Here is a 16,381-nt window from a genome sequence, read left to right as displayed (position 1 = left end):
GTTTTTAAGTGCCTTCTCAAATAGATTGCTTTAGTTTTGAGAAAATTAAAATTATTTTGCTTTACACCTTTTCAGAGTGTACAGTCTTTGGGTAAAGAATTCATGTATAACATACATAACAATTAACCACGTAGAATAGAAATTATACTTTTGCTTATAAATTGAAGATTTTCAGCAAGAAGTTACAATATATGTTATAAATTTTTTTCAGTGGAAGCTGTCAAATTTCTCACTTGTGGAACAACAATTTAATGCTTCTTTACGACAAAAGGTCTACTATTAAAGGAAAATTTAATTATTTTTGCCAGCTTGGTATTTTATCACTAAGATCAACTTAAGACAGGTGATCAACACATAGATATGGTAGACTTAATAGATTTTACTGTATTGGAAACAAATAATGTATTTCTAATATAATTATTTAAAAAAAATTATGTAGTAATCTCTTATTGTGCATATAATTAAAGTGAATCCAGTATTATGATAATAAATTTAGCCAATATAATTATAAAGTTTTGACTGGTTTAGAGCAGTGTTCTCCAACCTTTTTATCACCGCAGACCTGTCAACATTTGATAATTTTAACGCGNTTATAAAGTGATGACTGGTTTAGAGAACCTATAGTAAATGCTCACCCTTAAGTGAAAGTTCAAAGCTCTAAAATACCAGTAAAAAGCTGAAAAATCTAGAAACAGATTCATATTTAGTATACACTAAGAAATGCTATAAACGAATGGAAAAAAAAAGCTGGCAGCTCGTTTCTATTGATCTATTTGTTAAGGTATCAGTAAATTGGTGTTCAGTCATCTTTGTATAATAGGTTCCCTAGATTGTTTCCTATAAAGCAACTTAAAAGAATGTTTACACCTACAGTGCAAAAGTTTATCAGCTTGAAGATAGTGAATATATCTATTTTAAATTCAAGTAGAATAAATCGTCCTGTAACTTAGAACGTATGTTTGCTCGCCCTTTCCAGAGAAGTGCTTTGAGGGAATCGGTGTAGTATTTTTAATGTTTTTTTTAATTTTTTGTTATGCAGAATGAAATGTGTAACTTCTAGCTTGTGTTTGCTAACACTTTACTCAGTAATACCAATGATGAGTGCTTCTAGGATACCAGTAAAAAATACAAACCAGGGGTGATGGTATTGGAATTCCGGATTTTTCGTATTATTTTTCCGAGTCTTAAGAACTAGAATCAGGGATATTATTGCAGAATTAAATCAAGATCAAAGGTTCGCAGATTTCCGCGAATCTAAAACTTAAAATAATCAGACGAAATTTTTAAACCTGCTAAATCCCATTAACCAGATATTTACATAAGTGTGATTCTTCCTCCAATTTGATTCTTTTGGTTGGTCAGATTTTCGTCATTTTGAATATTTGAAACTGCGGCGGAATCTGCTTATATCAGGATTCATATTTGATTTTATTATCAAACATCGATTTTCGTATTTACCTGATTTAAAAGTTGTGCGTGGCAATTCATATTCACACGATTTAAAAAAATCGTACATAACGATTCCTATTCACGCAATTTAAAAATCTAATGACGTGTTTTCTATTTACACGTTTTCAAAACCAAATACACCGATTTTCGTTTAAAAAACGAAATAGGTTAATTTCGTTAAGAGATTTAAAATCGGCACAATGCGATTCGTATTCACGCTATCTAAAAATAATGCCTCGTTATTCGTATTTACGCAATTTAAAAATCCAATATCGCTATTTGTATTCTCGTGTTTTTAAAAATTCGATATCGCGATTCATATTCACGCGATTTTAAAATCTGACAACGCGATTCTTGTAAAAATTATTATTTTTTTCTTGAATTAGTTACTTGAAGATGTGATATTCTTCATTAGTAGGTAATTTAAGTAAAATTTCGCAAATTTATGTTAAATATAAAACGTGTGGTTTATAAATTAATATTTTGATATCGATTTTTTGCACATAAAATTTTTAGTGTTTTTCCCTTTGTGTCACAATTACCCTTGACAAGCATTTTATCATCCTGTATGGCAGAAATCTAATTTTATATAAAGAAAATTTTGAATCAAAAGTATATATTTTTTCAAATTCTCTCTAGTAGATACAAGTATCGTAATTTTGCGAAGATACGCCTGTCTGGGATAGATTCCTCATCTACAAAATTAGACTAAAATGGAAAAGTATCAAAAAAGCTGCATCGGGTGCGCTGCACAAAATTTTACTATATGAGTGATCGTGAACTTAATGCATCTATTTTTAAAAACCAGTTTAAACAAAATAGTAAAAATTATTAATGTAATTATTAAATGTATGATATATAAATTAATGCAATTTCAGTTTAAATCAGAGATAATGAATTTAATATCTTTCATAGTAACTTTTCAAAATTGTACCATGTAACGCATAACTCTTGCAAATGTTAAAAACCAATAAATGCTTATTTAAAATATCTCAGTTATACGTATCCCAGAAGATAAAATATGGGGATAGTGAAATTTTGAAGAATCAATTCAACAAAATAGAGGTTCCAACTTTAAGGGGAAATATGAGAAAAAAAAGTCAGGTATATCGTTCTATTAGGTATACCAAAATTTAAGGTTCATAAATCACTTTGCAATGACTCCTAGCAAAATTATGACATCTTATTTATCAAAAAATTTCTATCAAATGTAAAACAGATTTGGTGTGCTATCTAAAATTAAATGTCATATTTTTATCATAGTAATAATTACAAGAGAGATGCATTATCTCAATTTTTCTTAATTTTAACTTTTTTCCCTCTCCCAAAAAATTGTTGGATGTTGTTAAAAGAAAAAAAATCAGCTAAGTCATTTCATTTAAAAAAATTTACAGAGGTATCACCCAATTTTAATTTTAAATCATGCAGTTGTAGTGTATTTGAAAAAATATATCCACTTAATTTAGAAATAATTGCATTACTATTACCTTTTTCTTCGTCGTTGTCATAAAATTAAAAGATGTTTAAATTTTGAAAATCAAGTAGAAAATTTCAAGCTGTTAAGAAATATCGTTTGTGTTACTTAATATGTCTGTTTTACTATTAAGTAAAAGAAGTATGAGTAAAAGAGTTTTCTCCGTATGAGAGTAAAAAAATTATTTATACTAATTTAGTAATTTCCAGATTTGATACTTGGTTTTCCAATTTTTTTTAAGAAAGAAAATATATAGTGTAATGAAAAGAATTAAGGTGAGTCTTTAAACACGGTGGCAATTATCTACCTATTTTAAAATATAGGTGACAGAAATATTTTGATAAATAAAGGGTTAATGTAGATTATACCAAAAACAGTAGTTAAAAAAGAAAATATTTTCTTGATCTTGCAAATATTTTCCTGATTTTTATCAGTAAAGAGTGCAAGTAACTATTTAAACCTGCTTCCACTAAATTATATTAGATGAAGTCCTTAGTAAATGTTAGTGCATTATGTTTACCTCGGTTTCTAAGTCATAGTTTCATGCACAGTGTATAGTACTTAAAAAAATTTTAAGGGTGTTTTTGGAAGCTCATTCGCAGAGCAAGGGCAGTCACAGCACTTTTCGTTTAACAGAGCTTTGAAACTTGGGAAATATTAGAAAGCCATAGCTTATTGGAGAAACATTTTAAAGCAAATTCTATTTCACCACCATAGGTAATTTAAAGAATAGAAAAAGTGAGTTGAGGCTCATCTAGAGTGAGCCATGACGTTTAAAAGACTGATAAGAAATTTTCAATATAACAAAATGAACACAATGTGGGGATGGTCTCTTTCACTAATTTGATTGTACAATTTCGAATTTTTTTTCTTCCAGCAATTGAAACTTCATGGCTTACTCTAGGTTTACCTGGATTCACTTTCTCTATACTTTAAATTAGTTATGGAAGTAAAACAGAATTTGTGATGAAAAGTTTCTCTAACGGTATAGCATCCTCTTATGTGCCTTACTCTTGAGGCATAAATGATTATCATTTCATGTCATCTATACCTTGCCGTAAAGATTTATTGGGGCTTCAAGAAAGGCCAAATAATTTTAAAATGTTAAAATTATTAAACTTTTTTTAAAAATTGCCAATTCGGCAAGTGTTTTCCAGCTAGATGGAAATTATCAAAATCAATGACTAATTCTCAATTTCGCAATTTTTTATGAGTCCAGATAATACAACTTAAAAGTAACTTTTTAAGTATTAAAAAATTAGGTCACAAACATTTTTCACAAAACTGTGGCTTTTCTTCATATTGATAATTTTTTGCTATTTTCAATGTTAACCGGAAAGAAGTTATTAAAAGATAAGTTAAACTTGACCTAATAGTAATGAATAACTATTACAAACTTACAGAAGTAGTGAAAATAGCACATTATTCGCCAAAAGCGTTTTTTCATGTAAAGACAGAACCTTTAAAAAAAATCTTCTTCCTTCCTAAAATTTTCTAATTCCTGCATAAAATTCTCTTCCATAACTCCTTAATAAAATTTTGCACCATCTTCATAATCATCATAGAGGGGGCACTGGATAGAGACAAACATAACTTAACCTAACAGCTATGAATAACTGTTACTAGCTCACAACAGCTTTAAAAATAGCATATAAATAAAGAGCAGCTTGTCTTTACATCCAACTATGAACCTGTCGATGTCCAAATTATTTTACAACTCTCAATATATGACTATGCACATAGTGGATTTAAGGCACATAATTGGAAGTTTCTAATTTTGAATTAAATAAAGAGAAAAGGAAGAACATAAAACCTCTCACAGTTAGCCTTATATGAGAATACAGCAACTAAAAAACCTAATTTTGCAGTAAAAATGAGTAGGATTCTGAAATCAAAAGTGATATAGAATTTTTTTTTTTCTAACTGTATTTTGTTTAAAATTTCTAAATTATATACTGGAACACAAAAATGTGAGTGAGCATCCTTCCTATGTTTTTTAGTGTTTTGTAACAAATATACTGCACACTTTTCAATCAGTTTTAAAAGAATAAATAAATTTTACAATAAGTAAAAAAAAAATTATTGAAAAAAAGGGTATTTTATCAACAAAAAAAAAAGTGTTTTAATAATACATAAAAGGTTTGATCTGTCTAGTCCAGGGGTTGCCAAACTTTTTTGATCATTGACCCCTACATAATTTTTCAAAATCTCCATCGACCCTCATAAAAGTAATTTTCTGTTAATTAAATTAAAACTCTATTAGATACTGTGTTTGTACATTTATTTTATGATTTTGAACATTTATTAAAGTAATAGTACATAGTGTAACAATAGTTTTATGAAAAATATATTAATGTTGAAATATAAATACCTTAATATTTATGAAATAATAAGTAATTATAAGTAAGTAGAAATAAGTGGCCTGCCGTTGTATAGTAAGTAAGTAGAAATAAGTGCATAGATTTGTCTGGTGTTTTTTTTTTCCTGCAAGGTTCGTTACATTGGGTTCAAAATTGGTCAATTTTAATCTTAAATCCCCTCGAAACTCCACATTTAATTTCTGTTCTTAGTTAAGATTGAATTTTCGTGACTGAAACCGGCTTCAACCATATAGGAACTTGGAAATGCTATCATAAATGGCTGAGCTATTTCGTAAAGTCTTACATATTTTTGTATTATATTTTTTATTTGTCCAAAATTTGCTTATTGTTAAATTTTTAAAAAGCGTCTTTGCTTCAAATCCCCATAATAATTCAGCAAGCTCATCTTGCAGGTTGATGTCCACATTTTCAATTTGAGCAGAAAATGGCACAATAATCCAATCAGGGATGTCAATGTTTTCCAAATCAACAAAACACAGTTTAAAATCGTTGCTAAGTTTCTGAAGATTACCTGTATATATTTCCAAGTCTTCTTCTTTTATTTCTAATTGTCACATATCTGAAAAATACTGATAATCCTTCGACCAATCGACCCCGAGGCTCAGATCGACCACTGTTTATGTTAAATAGACCCCTGGGGGTCTATATAGACCACTTTGGCGACCTCTGGTCTAGTCTGTCAAATAATCTATGGTCTCAAAATTGATTTTTAGGTGATTAATATATTCGTAAAGGCACCTAGCTTGCTTATTGATCTCAAAGTGCTTACTTCTAGTAGTATTTTCTAGTTTTATAAAGCCTGCAGTTATAAAACTTCCTGTAAGAGAATATGATCAAATTTATGACAATTTACTGCATATCGTTTGGTATGTGTACATAATAGCATCAGAAGTACTTATTTTTAAGAATATACTTAATTTAAATTATTTTCAAGTCATTATTGCTCTTTTAGCCCTAACCTTATTAATCAGCTAGTTTCAAATAAAGTGGATAGAGGTTTTTAATGAAAACAATTCTTCACTAATTATTAAAACAAGATTCTTATAACAAACATACATACATTTTATTACCATAACTTTTATACAGTGATAAATCCAAAACCGAAAAACATTTTAATGAATGCAACTGAAAAAAACTTAATTTCATAAATGAAGAGCTTATTTTACAGCCAAAATAAATGTATTTTCTGGTAGACCGTACTAAGTTTAACACGTTTGAGTCCACCACATTGCAAAAACTCAAAACAATGTAAAAAAAAAAAAAATCCATTACATTGAAAAAATTATTCCACAACATATAAAATAGCTCTATTGACAGGTTTTTATACATATATGATTTCAAATGCAGAAGTTTGTTACTACAGCTAAAGATCACAAGACATTATAATTACTACAAATAGGATCAAAATATGCACAAAAATTTCTCTACATACACTTGATTGCTTTCACAGCTATTAGAGTAAAATTGCACCAAAAAATAAAATCTCACTAATTAAATTTACTAACACGGAAAAAAATGTTTTGTTTAAAGTAAAAATTACTTCTAGACAACGGTGCATTTTTCAATATGATAAGAAAATTTTTAGGAGGAATAGTTTAATACAAAAAAAAAATTCATTAATTTACTACAAAATGATATTATTACATAAAAATAAATTTGAGAAAAAAAAATTAAAAATGGGATTAGTTAAAAAGAACACGTAGATTAAGAAAACAAATTTGTTTGAATGAACTTTATGCAAGATACTTTTAAATTTGTGTTTTAGCAAATCACACATTTAGATAATATGCATATTTTATAGTTTAATAAAGTGGTACATTGGCACATAAAAAAATCAAGAACATAACAATTCCAAAATCAATGGCACAGCAATTGGTTCCTTTTAAAAGTGTCTTAAACAATATGTTTATTCAGTATCACTATACTTAGTTGAAGCAATAAAATTGTATAAGTTTTTAAAGTTAACAAAATGCTTTTCAATAAATTAATTAGATTAAAGCTCAAGAAAATATATTTAACAAATATTAAAATCCATACACTTTTGTTCTTGCAAGCAAAGGTGCACCAATTGAAATAGCAAACAAAGCATTATCGAAATGCACTATTTACTGTGAGTTCATATTTTTGTTTAAGAATTGGACTCCAGGAATGAGAGCGACTGCGATAACTTCTGGAGCTGGAAATGGAAGCGGGGGAGTGTTTCGTAGGATGTAGAGGGGAGGAAGATCTGGAAAAAGAGTGATAAGACCAAGAACTAGTACTGCTAGGTGTGGGTGGTGAGGGCCGTCGATATGGAACCGGTCTCTTTCGAGCGCTAAAATTGAAGATGATAATTAGTAAGCATGTACCAAAATAAGAATTAATTATACTTTCTAAGTTTTTATTTAATATTTACCCTTTGAATATATCAAGTTATAAAAGGATATCAAACTCATTATCTTCTAACTTGTATAAGTAATACCAACAGCCAACAGTTTAGATATTTTACAAATTTCAATTTATTAATGATCATAGTAGACTGATTGTGGAGGGTTGTTCCAATATTAAATAAGCGTCTTTTTTATTCATTTATTTTTGATAATAAGAAGGGTCAGATATTCTTTTTTACTTAAAATATAAATATCATTATATAGAATTTTTCATAAACTTAGTTTTTGTAAGAAGAGATTTTTTTGAGAAAGAAAAAACTTTATCTAAACCTTTGTCATATCAAAAATTTTTTCAAAAACTTATTCCAAACAATGTTTGTTCGATTTTAGGATAACCAAAACTGTAGGAGTTTATTAATTGTACGGAAGTCGGCCTTATGTTTAGTTAGAACAGTTTGAATAAAGTTTATATGCCACACGTATGCATTTTGCCCCAAATATATTGCTCAGTTTTATCTTTTGACAGAATTTTCTTGGAAATATACTTATTAATTAAGAAATTACATTAACTTTCATTGCATAATAATTTTAAAGCCTTTAAAACAAAACTTTAACTTGTTTTATGTGCTTTTAAATATCGCAGAAACTGTTTTAAAAAAACTATAATTTATTTAGAAAGGAGAGAAATAAAAAAAAACTACAATTTACACCACTTTTGGACCTTTTCTAATTACAGAATTAAGACTACCAACTTATTTTTAATGCATTTACTAGAAAATCAAATTACTTTGGCATGTAAAGCTGCATATTTGAAAATCATAATTAAAAAAAAAACTAAACTCAGCGGCGCGACAGCTCTAGAGGGCCAAGGCCTACTGTGCCCATCTCAGTTTTCTTGACCTTGGGCTCTGGGGTGCAGGAGCAGATGTTCCGGTCAGGTGGTCAGCCGAATGCAGAACCCCCAGTGTTTAGTTCCCAAGCATGCTTGGTACTCATTTATCGACCCACTGAAGGGATGAAAGGCTGAGTCAACCTCGCCCGGCCTGAGAATCGAACCAGGGACCTGTGGCACGACAGTGCTACCGATCAGCCACCGGGCGTCGAAATCATAATTAGAAAAGAAAAATTCGGTACAAATTTATGTAGAAACAAAAATTATGCTGATAAATGCGATAATTGATTCTTATTTAGTTGGAATAGTCAAATAAAATTCACCGTTAAAGTAAAATATGTAAAGCAAATCTTTCATTAGTATTAATAATTTTAAAAAATTATATAATGCTATTATACTACTGGGTACTAGTGTACCCTACCAGAGGAAATAATTATAGGCCTAATAGGGGGCCTTATAGGTTACTATGTATGTATATATAATAGTGTGTTGAATAGCGTTAAAATGAGGAAATTCAAAGTCAATATTCAGTATTATGTACTACATGGCCCTATATCTCACCTTAATATTGACCCATTATATTCAAACTGGACCAAGTATTATATTACTGGGTACTACAATAAAAATAAGTTTTTGTTTCTCATATATGAGTTAAAAGATGTCAAAAAGAATAATCAGTCAATTACAATCAGCTGTAAAAAATGACACTAAGATATTGGATCAAAATGAGTTTCTCCAATAGCATAACAAAGATAACAGATTTTTTATTTTATTTTATTGATTAGTCACAAAGAACTTCACATTGCCATTGTTCTTTCAGGGAACCAGATAAACATTTATATTATGTAACTATTGAAAAAAATATGTCACATAACAAAATTGTAATAAAATTAATGTTTTATAGAAACAAAAATTTTTTAAATTGGAATTACTCTTGGGTTATATGGTATTGCCATCTTTTTAATGACTATAAGCTTGTAAAATTTTTATAGTTTCAGTGATGTTCTTTGTTTTATATTCCGCATTACAAAAGTATAAATTTTTATAGTTTAAGGAAAAGTGTGTTGTTATTTGCTGTCGACCAGTTCGATCCAGAATTGCTAGGATTTATTAAATTCTAATCATAAAGAAAATAATTTTCTACCGTAGAATTTAAGAAGTAGAGTGGTAAAATAAATAATTAAAATTTATATGTGCACTATAATTGGAATTAATGCAAAGTTTTTAATAATGTGGCATATAAAAAATTTACTAATGATAGTATTTTAGTAAAAGAAAAAAGCTTTTCTATTTATTTATAAAGCAATTTTGTATAATAACATAATATTAAAAATTTACTTAACCAATTTTATATCACAATTCAGGAGGTTACATATACCCACAGGTAAGCATAATTTAAAATCTTTCATAATAATTTAGGTAATGAACAGTAAAGTGGTCTTAGTGCTATCTCTAAACAATCGAGTTTTTATCACAACTGCTATCACATCAGAGTTTATTTTCTTTTTCTCCACTTAATTATTATACATCACCAACCCAAGAATATTCAATGTATAACTAATATATATATTTTTTAATGAAGAAGTTTCTTAAGATAATTTTGCTACAATTGGTTTTGTTCTAATTCTTTCGAGTTTATTATTTATTTATTTTTTAGATTAACATTAGGTTTGATACCTGTTCATAATTATACAATTTTCAATTTCAGTAAGAGGAATTATAATAGAAGTTTTTTTTAATTTGAAAGGCATTAATATTTTTTTATTTTTGTGATGAATTATAAAGAAAACTTTTCTTTATTTAACATAATCCTAAACCTAATCAGACTTTCAAACACTTAAACTAAAAATAAAACAGAGGATTTTTAGGAAAATTTAACTGTCATATTTATTGATAATAGTAAAAAAAATGATAATTAAAAAAGTACTATTAAATGTAATTATCATAAAAAAAATTTCCAGTCCTAAATTTACTATTACAAAAATTAAGTGAAAGCACTAGCGTAATTTTCAAAAACAAAAGCTTGTTTTTTCTAAGCAATTTTATTTAGCATGCAATAAATTAAAACATGGATTTGTTTTTATATTATACTTCATGTTTTGAACTATATTTAAAATGATTGATATTATGCTCAATGTATTAAAAAAGAATGTGTTTAACTCTTTTATTGTTTCATAACCGCTTCATTTCTAATATGATTTACTTAAAAACTTAACAGCATGTACAGAACTGAGTTTCAAGATAATTCTAAAAATTATTTTTTACTAAAATGGAAGCACATAAATTAATGAAGTTGTAGAAATATCGTCATATAGCAAATCATATCAGCAACTGTAGATATTTTTTCACATCAAATACATTTTTAAATGGATAAAAATATCAAAAGTAAAGAAATTTGTTTCTCTATTTTCATTTAAAGATAGGGCTGCATTTCCCCATTTTCTTTTGAAATTAAACAATCGAAAATAAATACTAATTGACAAAATACGATGTAGCAAAGTACAGAGCAAAAAGAAAAAAAGGAATCCCTTAAATAACTTTTGATCTAATGATCAAATTTATCATGCACTATGACTCAATCTCAACAATGGGTGGCCCTAACCTTAAATATGAAAATTAATTAGTGCAAACAATATTTTAAATTTCAAACTCAGTGACAAAAATATACATACTTTCTCTGAATAAACATACCTTTTTTTTACTAGTTTGGATTCCTGACCCTCAATATATAGGGGATAATCGCATTGTAGAATATATTGTCTCACAAGTTTCGTCAGGAGAGCATTTTATAATTGTGTGCATAACATCTTCAATTCGCTTAGAAAGTTCTCAAAATATATAAATAGTGAAATTAACATTATAAGGAGCCTAAATTTTCAACCGCTTTCCAGACATTGGGACCATATTTTCTAGGTTGTGGCTATCCCTATATTTTGAGGTTAGAGAAATCCAAGTATGTCGGGAAAAAAATGGCGTGTTTATTCAAAGAAAGTACATTTTTGTATCTGATTTTGTAACTTAAAATATCACCCACACTAATTAATTAGTATATTTCAGGTTACCCATTTAAACCATTATGATTAAACCCTAGTATGTGAAGATGCGATCACTAGATTAAAATTTACCCATGGTGTTTTTTCTTCCCCAAACACTTTACTTTTTCTCCTGAAATATTTAACACTAAATTACTTAGTTACAATGAATGCAGGCATAAGGGATCTTTCCAAAATTTATTCTTATCGCTTGTAGATCTCAATACCTTAACCCTCCAGGCATTGAGCCTCAGGGTGAAATTGTTGGGGGAAATTGTCTGCTCTGTATTACTTGCCCACTGAATAACATGGAAGCTGGTTTTTCAATGCAGGAAAGCTTGCGGCTCAGAAAAAGCCAGGACTGACGTTCAAAGGGTTAATCCAAATATATATATATACATATATATATATGTTCCAAGACTCCTTAAAAATAAGGTCATAGGGAATAGCAAGCAAAAAAATTTCCATTAATGATACTTTTCGAATTAGTTTTGAAAATAAAGGGAAAAAATGAATTTCATAAACAATGAATAATTTTGTTTTAGCATTTTGTCAATGTCGACGATTTTTATTAATTAATTAAATCTTGTACGTGTTCTATCAAATTCAAAAATCATGTGTTTTGTTTTTGTAGAAATCTACTGAGTCTCATTTCATTAAATAATTCATAGCCACTTTATAAACTAGTTTTATGTTATACCAAAACCACTAAAACAAATTCATTGAAAGTGTCTTACAGGTGACATGATTGTTTGACTGTGTAAGGACTGTTGGTAACATATCGACTTTTCTAATAATTTTAAAAACTTAAAATCATTTTTAAACTTGCATGGTTATTTTTTAAAATTACATTAGCAGGTCCGGTTAAAATTATAGAAATGTAAGAAATAATATATCCTTGAAATAAATATCATGCAATAACTAAATAACAAAAATAAGTAATTGGGGAAAAATGAACAAAAGATCCACCTTTTTGACTGCTATCCTTCCAAATGAACATGCATGAAAATAATAAAAGTAATGGAATACTATTAGTTAAAATGATAAAAGCAAATTATATTAATAACTTTGATATCTAAATATCTACAATAAAAAGCTAACTAAGTATACAATGAAATAAAATGCAAAACAACTAAGGCAAAAATTATAGATCAAAATAAAGCTGCAAATAAAAGGATTAAATTTGATACATGTATTTCTTTATGGTATATACAGCAATATGAAGAGCAAAAAACTATGCTATTTAAAAATTTTATTCGAATCAAGATAATAACAAAGTAGAAAACTAATGAATAATCACTATATGCTCAAAAACTTATTTTTGAGTTTCAAAGATTATAATGAAGTTGTTTTTGGTATCCACAAAAACGATTTTCAGTGTAATAGTAAATTTGATTGGAATGCGTAGGGCCTAAACCATGTTAACTCAGTAGGTATAATTGAAGCCAATGTTTTCCATAGAATATTTTAAAAAATCTAATTGAAAATATAGAGGAAATTTATAAATAGCAAAAAGAGGGATTTTTTCCTTTTTTAAGTCTAGTATTTCTGTAACAAAAGCTAAAACGTTTTGAAAAATGAAAATTTATATTTCATCCCTGACATATATAGAAAATACAGTTCGTTATTGAAGTGAATTGGCTTTATATTTTATTTTACAAATTGCACAGTAACAACCTTAGGATTCACAAGAAAATAAAAATAGAAATCTGCACTTAGAAAACATGAATGATCACGAAATTGATAAAACATTACAGACCTGTCACATATGTAATAAGTATCAGTTATTTTGTTTGCTAAAGGTTTAGTTATTTTCCTTATACAGCCTTCCATTCACCAGTAAAAAAATTACTATGCAAAAAACTAAGGCTTGTATTCAGAAACTTTTCTTAAGTTTAAGCTCATGCTTGTACTTAGAATAGCATGAATGCTTGCTAAACGGTTGCGTATTCAGATGCAAGTAAGAGATTTTTAATTTAAGCAAAAGGTGTAGTGATGAATATCGTCTGCCTTGATATACCAAATACAATTGATTGTAAAAACTGTACAAAATTATTAATAAATAATTATCCTTTTTTCGAAGCGAAAAGATAAATTTTTTACGCGGAAAAATCATTGAAAGCTTTGCAAAGCCAATATACTACCATAAACTTTAAATAATCAAATGTTGCAGAAGTTCACTAGAATTTATTTTCTATACATTAACAATTCTTTTAAGTTACATCACTCTGCCAAAAATAAACAAAAGGAAATAAAAGAATACATTTTAATACATTTCTATTGCTCAAATGATTCATTAGACACTAACACTGAGTCAAATTTTCTAGCTTTGCTTGAATTACATATTTCTTTAAATTTTAGCAAGAAAAATTCAACATTAAAAAAATTTTCAGTTTTCAAATCGATAAATATTTATCATATAAAATTACAGATGTGTATAATTACAGATGTTATGGACAAAGCAAAAATGAAAGATAAACAAAAGGCTTAACTGATTAGAGTGAATTACAAACTCTAGTAAATTAAAATGTGTAGAATCTCAAATACTTACCCTTTTAACTGGCTAAAACTATGTCTAACCAATCTTAGTTAATTAAATCCTGGAATTACTGTATATAAGTAGATAGAGCATTATATTTTAATGTAATACATAAATAACCCATGCCTGGTATAGTGGTCACAAGTTATGTATGATGTTACAATTCACTAAATTGATTTTTTTTTAAGGTTTAGAACCATTGCCAGGATAATAATGTAAATAGGCTTTGCGTTTTAATTGACTAGAATTGCTCGTTCTCAACTTTAAATGGTTAACTATAGACTTATCATTCATTTTTCCATTCTTCGTAACATTCACATCCTCTATTTCACATTAATCTAGTTTTAATTTTCATAGAAAATAAGATTTAACAGAATACAAAGTTGTCATAAAAATAAATATAAAGTATTGTAAAAAGAAAAAAATCCTTGTTAGATTTGTTTTGAAAATATATGGTCTCAAAGAAATATTTAAAAACTTAAATAACATATGATTAATTATGGCAAATAGCATAAGAAAATAAACAAGGTGACCACAGAACAGGAAAAATCTGGGAGAATCTGAGAAATTTTTTTCTGAATGTCTGTGGCAATCCTTGCTGAATAAATTAAAGTTGCTTAGCCAAACGTTAAATCTTAAAGTCCTTAATATGTTTATTGAATGCATAAAAGGAAAAAAAGAGCATTTTAATAAAAAAAAATTATTTTGTTGATCCACTTAGATCAAAAATTATGCAAAAATGATTTAAAAATTCACGATCAAGAATCATCATGAATGAGTTTCAAATACTCATGCATAGTTTTAAATGCATACAGTTTGCCAAATACAATACTTACACAAATTGTACTTAAGAAAGAATCTGAACAAAATATAAAACAAAAATACAAATGAGAATGTAAACTATGATTTCTGTATTTTAAGTTCTGTACAATAAAATTACTGCAAACTAAGAACGAGAAATTTAAATGAATATCGAATTTGTTTAGTTATTTATTTGTTCATACTTTCATTTACTTTAATATTTTTTTTTGTTTAAGCTATTAACTATTTGAAAATTTCTAAAAATACAGTGTACATCCTTTTATGATTAATCTCTTAATCTTAAATGTTGATGAACGGCAATATAATGATTGACTTGAAACGTTCTAACTATTTACATCAACTTTATAGTAATGATGATAAAAAAAGATATTTCTCCTGCCTTTTAAATTTTATACATTTTTTAGGGTAGTGTTTTGTTTCAATAGAAATAGAATTGGTATTGCACAAGTTGAGAAAACTCACAAGAAATTGTTAAAAAACCAGTTGATCCAAACTCAGCCAAGTAGAAGCTGAGAAGTATAGTTTTTAAATACAGTAACTTCTTCTCTAAATTATTTAAAGAAGGAAAACTGCTTCACTGCTTTCGAAAATTCACCTAAATAGCTCAACAGATAAAAGGCAATGTTTAGTATAATAATTGCGACAGCCTGTAAAATTTATTTTCGAAGACGAAAAATAAACAAGTTTTAAAAAGTTATCATAGAGATAAGGAAATGGAATTAAAACTTTCAAGACTATATATATTTATACATATATAATAAAACACTTTATGAACACCTGCAAATTTTATAGTATTTACACCAACCCTTAATTCATATCTATTTTTCTTCGCTGCTGATGATGATTAAATTAAAATATTATTTCTGCCTTATCCTCTCCTTCATTTCTTTCTCCTGTACACTTTTGAAATTGAAAATTCTTCTTTTTAATGCAGTTTAGGTAGCAAATATCTGGCTTTAAGGTAGGCCACACACTGAGGAGGCAAGTGATAAGAAAGAGGTATAAAGATGGCAAATTCTTATACTTCAAGGATGCACAGATGTGATGTGTGCATGCTAATGCAATAGTATGGGAATGCATTCCTTGTATGTCTCTTACTTACCTCCTCATTGTGTGGCCGGCCAAACTTCACTAAGTCAACATCAAGAGAACATGCACTGGAGAAATACTTTGTCGATTTATTTACGTTCCGCCTTACAGGATTGAGATATAGAAAAGTGGTGATTAATGTGGGATGGTATGCCTGTTTGGCCTATCCTACTCATAGTTTCTGACTAATATTGCAGGCTACTTGTCAATATTTGTCAGAAACTATGAGCAAATTCGCAATTGGGTGCTTGTTTGGTATTGAAGTAATTTAAAATATTCAACTTAAAGGTGGTGCACTGAAGTGCTTCAATTTTTTAAATTTTGTGCTTAAAAA

The 16,381-nt window shown here is 27.9% G+C and overlaps 2 protein-coding genes across 20 annotated transcripts in view; one reads left to right on the top strand and one right to left on the bottom strand.

Annotated features, from left to right (window-relative positions):
* Positions 1-16,381, top strand: part of LOC107455966 (ran-specific GTPase-activating protein) — a 237,077-nt gene that overhangs the window by 60,128 nt on the left and 160,568 nt on the right. The gene's annotated exons all lie outside the window — the stretch shown is intronic.
* LOC107455963 (serine/arginine repetitive matrix protein 2) overlaps positions 6,343-16,381 on the bottom strand; it is an 87,010-nt gene continuing 76,971 nt past the window's right edge. For 12 of the 19 annotated variants that reach the window (XM_071179802.1, XM_016073699.3, XM_071179800.1 and 9 more), the window contains one exon: positions 6,343-7,618. Coding sequence is in view for 7 of the 19 variants with exons in the window: in XM_016073699.3 (XP_015929185.1) it covers positions 7,393-7,618 (226 nt within the window). In the remaining 12 variants the exon portion in view is untranslated. Of the gene's footprint in view, positions 7,619-12,566; positions 12,583-14,972; positions 14,996-16,381 lie in introns of all 19 variants that reach the window. The other 7 variants (XR_006225226.2, XR_006225230.2, XR_006225232.2 and 4 more) reach the window with 4 other exon arrangements.

This window comes from Parasteatoda tepidariorum, chromosome 4, assembly GCF_043381705.1.
Source record: "Parasteatoda tepidariorum isolate YZ-2023 chromosome 4, CAS_Ptep_4.0, whole genome shotgun sequence".
Classification (NCBI taxonomy): Eukaryota; Metazoa; Arthropoda; class Arachnida; order Araneae; family Theridiidae; genus Parasteatoda; species Parasteatoda tepidariorum.
The sequence above is the reverse complement of the archived record's forward strand: the minus strand, read 5'-3'. Positions and strand labels throughout refer to the sequence as shown.